Below are 3,216 nucleotides of genomic sequence, written 5' to 3'. Positions count from 1 at the left end.
GGGGGGGCTTATAAAGTCGATGGCCGCTCTCTGCAAAACAGGGGCCCCTCTCAGAGGAATGGGGGGTCACCCAAGAAATATGTATTTCAACCAAACAATAGCCCTTAGAGACCAAAATTTGCTAATTCAATAACTGTAAAAAAAAAAGAAGAAGCTTTCAACGCGTTTCGGGTGTTGGGCCATCCCCCTTCATCGGGGCTTATCTAGATATCGGCTGGACTCAGAGCAAAGCTGCCGGAAGATTCAATTTGATGTTCTGCCGCTGGTCTGGACTGATATCTAGATAAGTTCTGAAGCCCCGATGAAGGGGGATGGCTGAGAAACCGAAACGCGTTGGTCACCTTTTGTATTTTCCGGTTGCGGAATTAATAAAACACCATTTTGGATCGATGTTTGGCGTCTTTGGTTGAAACCCCTCAAGGGTTATGTCCTTGATGAAGGGGACCCCCGTGACCCCCTTTCTGTGACTGTCACGCTCCATCTTCTGCTTCTCTCTCCCCCGTTTCCTGTCCTTGTACATACGAGATAAAGTCCATGAAAGATACAATGACGTCTCACCTTTCCCGGATTCCCGGAGTCGTCTGTCGTCAGATTAAACACCGGGAGTGTTCCCGTCACCACCAAGCCCAGTCCCTGGAGAAGAGATGAAAGTCCTAATAATAAAGAGGGATCCTGATACGCCGATCCCAGCCGATCCCTACTCCTCAGAGCCGAGCTCCTCTCCAATGAATGAGACGTCTTCTCACACGCAGCTAGCAGAAGTACCTGAATCTGTCTTCATATCAGCCTCCTGGTCATCAGCAGAACCGAGACTGGGAGGGGCAGCAGGAGGAGCCAATCAGGGACAAGGAACTTACAATTGCCCCTCTGCAGTGTATGGAGAGATGTGCTGGCCGATCAGTCACATGCAGTCAGGGAGCCAATCAGGGACAAGGAACTTACAATTGCCCCTCCGCAGTGTATAGGCAGATGTGCTGGCCGATCAGTCACATGCCGTCAGGGAGCCAATCAGGGACAAGGAACTTAAAATTGCCCCTCCGCAGTGTATGGGCAGATGTGCTGGCCGATCAGTCACATGCCGTCAGGGAGCCAATCAGGGACAAGGAACTTAAAATTGCCCCTCCGCAGTGTATGGGCAGATGTGCTGGCCGATCAGTCACATGCAGTCAGGGAGCCAATCAGGGACAAGGAACTTACAATTGCCCCTCCGCAGTGTATGGAGAGATGAGCTCACCGATCAGTCACATCCTGTTACATTGGCCATAGATGAAGCTACATTGTCAGTCAATGAGTGCAGAGCTAGTGCTGGGCTTTCTGATCGGTAAGCCCGCCTGACGTTCTCAGCTTCGCGTATCAGAAACTTATTTATTAATTTACAGGTTTGTAACCCTAAAAACATGAAATAAAGTTGTCCAAAATGTCAGAGTTTTTCCTTCTTATAGATCTACATGGGAGTATTTCAGGCTAATGTGTTATTGGCCAATGAGAAGAGCCGGCCAATGAGAGATCATCTGCTGGGTCCGGAGCTCCTATTCACTCCCACCAATCCTTTCCAATCAGGGCTGGGACAAGGTCATATAGCACCCAGGGCAAAAAAATGACAAAGTGTGCCCCTCCCCCCATGAGCTGTACCCTATACGTGGCCGGTTCTGCTCAAGGCGGCCGGTGGACCCGGTAGTGAGCGGAAGGCGCCGACCCGATACAAGGGGACATGACGCTGACATATTTCATTGGTGATGAGGGGGAAGAGGTCTCGGGACTCACCAAGGCGTCTTGATAAACGTTGGTCCACTGAACCTGCTTGGCCTCATTCCCGGCGAGAACCATCGGACGTCCGAGAACATCGAGATATTCCTGAAACACAAACAAACCAGAAATTAAAGGGGTGGCCCATCCGGTTCCAGCAATGGGCGGAGTCTGGTGGCTTGAGTTATCCACTGGGCTCTCCATGGATATCTCCGGAGGACTCCCTAGCATAGTTCCTGCTTCAGTGACCACCTACCTGGGAATACTCCCGACCACCTTGGAGTGTTCCAACTGAGCCTCTCATAATGGGCACAGCAGGGTACAGACCCGGGAACTCAGCACAGGGATGGTGGGGGCTCCTCATAATGGGCACAGCAGGGTACAGACCCGGGAACTCAGTACAGGGATGGTGGGAACTCCTCATAATGGGCACAGCAGGGTACAGACCCGGGAACTCAGTACAGGGATGGTGGGAACTCCTCATAATGGGCACAGCAGGGTACAGACCCGGGAACTCAGTACAGGGATGGTGGGAACTCCTCATAATGGGCACAGCAGGGTACAGACCCGGGAACTCAGTACAGGGATGGTGGGAACTCCTCATAATGGGCACAGCAGGGTACAGACCCGGGAACTCAGTACAGGGATGGTGGGAACTCCTCATAATGGGCACAGCAGGGTACAGACCCGGGAACTCAGTACAGGGATGGTGGGAACTCCTCATAATGGGCACAGCAGGGTACAGACCCGGGAACTCAGTACAGGGATGGTGGGAACTCCTCATAATGGGCACAGCAGGGTACAGACCCGGGAACTCAGTACAGGGATGGTGGGAACTCCTCATAATGGGCACAGCAGGGTACAGACCCGGGAACTCAGTACAGGGATGGTGGGAACTCCTCATAATGGGCACAGCAGGGTACAGACCCGGGAACTCAGTACAGGGATGGTGGGAACTCCTCATAATGGGCACAGCAGGGTACAGACCCGGGAACTCAGTACAGGGATGGTGGGAACTCCTCATAATGGGCACAGCAGGGTACAGACCCGGGAACTCAGTACAGGGATGGTGGGAACTCCTCATAATGGGCACAGCAGGGTACAGACCCGGGAACTCAGTACAGGGATGGTGGGAACTCCTCATAATGGGCACAGCAGGGTACAGACCCGGGAACTCAGTACAGGGATGGTGGGAACTCCTCATAATGGGCACAGCAGGGTACAGACCCGGGAACTCAGTACAGGGATGGTGGGAACTCCTCATAATGGGCACAGCAGGGTACAGACCCGGGAACTCAGTACAGGGATGGTGGGAACTCCTCATAATGGGCACAGCAGGGTACAGACCCGGGAACTCAGTACAGGGATGGTGGGAACTCCTCATAATGGGCACAGCAGGGTACAGACCCGGGAACTCAGTACAGGGATGGTGGGAACCCCTCATAATGGGCACAGCGGGTGTACAGACCC

General features: G+C 53.2%; 1 protein-coding gene across 1 annotated transcript in view; it reads right to left on the bottom strand.

Annotated features, from left to right (window-relative positions):
- CACNA2D2 (calcium voltage-gated channel auxiliary subunit alpha2delta 2) overlaps nt 1-3,216 on the bottom strand; it is a gene marked incomplete at its 5' end in the record, with an annotated part of 53,967 nt that overhangs the window by 46,974 nt on the left and 3,777 nt on the right. The window contains 2 exons of the mRNA XM_018573851.1: nt 475-633; nt 1,765-1,854. Coding sequence (XP_018429353.1) covers nt 475-633; nt 1,765-1,854 — 249 coding nt within the window. The remainder of the gene's footprint in view (nt 1-474; nt 634-1,764; nt 1,855-3,216) is intronic.

Source organism: Nanorana parkeri, unplaced genomic scaffold (genome assembly GCF_000935625.1).
Source record: "Nanorana parkeri isolate BGI_ZX_2015 unplaced genomic scaffold, ASM93562v1 scaffold2576, whole genome shotgun sequence".
Lineage (NCBI taxonomy): Eukaryota > Metazoa > Chordata > Amphibia > Anura > Dicroglossidae > Nanorana > Nanorana parkeri.
Note: the sequence above shows the minus strand (reverse complement) of the source record. Positions and strands in the feature narration are given on the sequence as shown.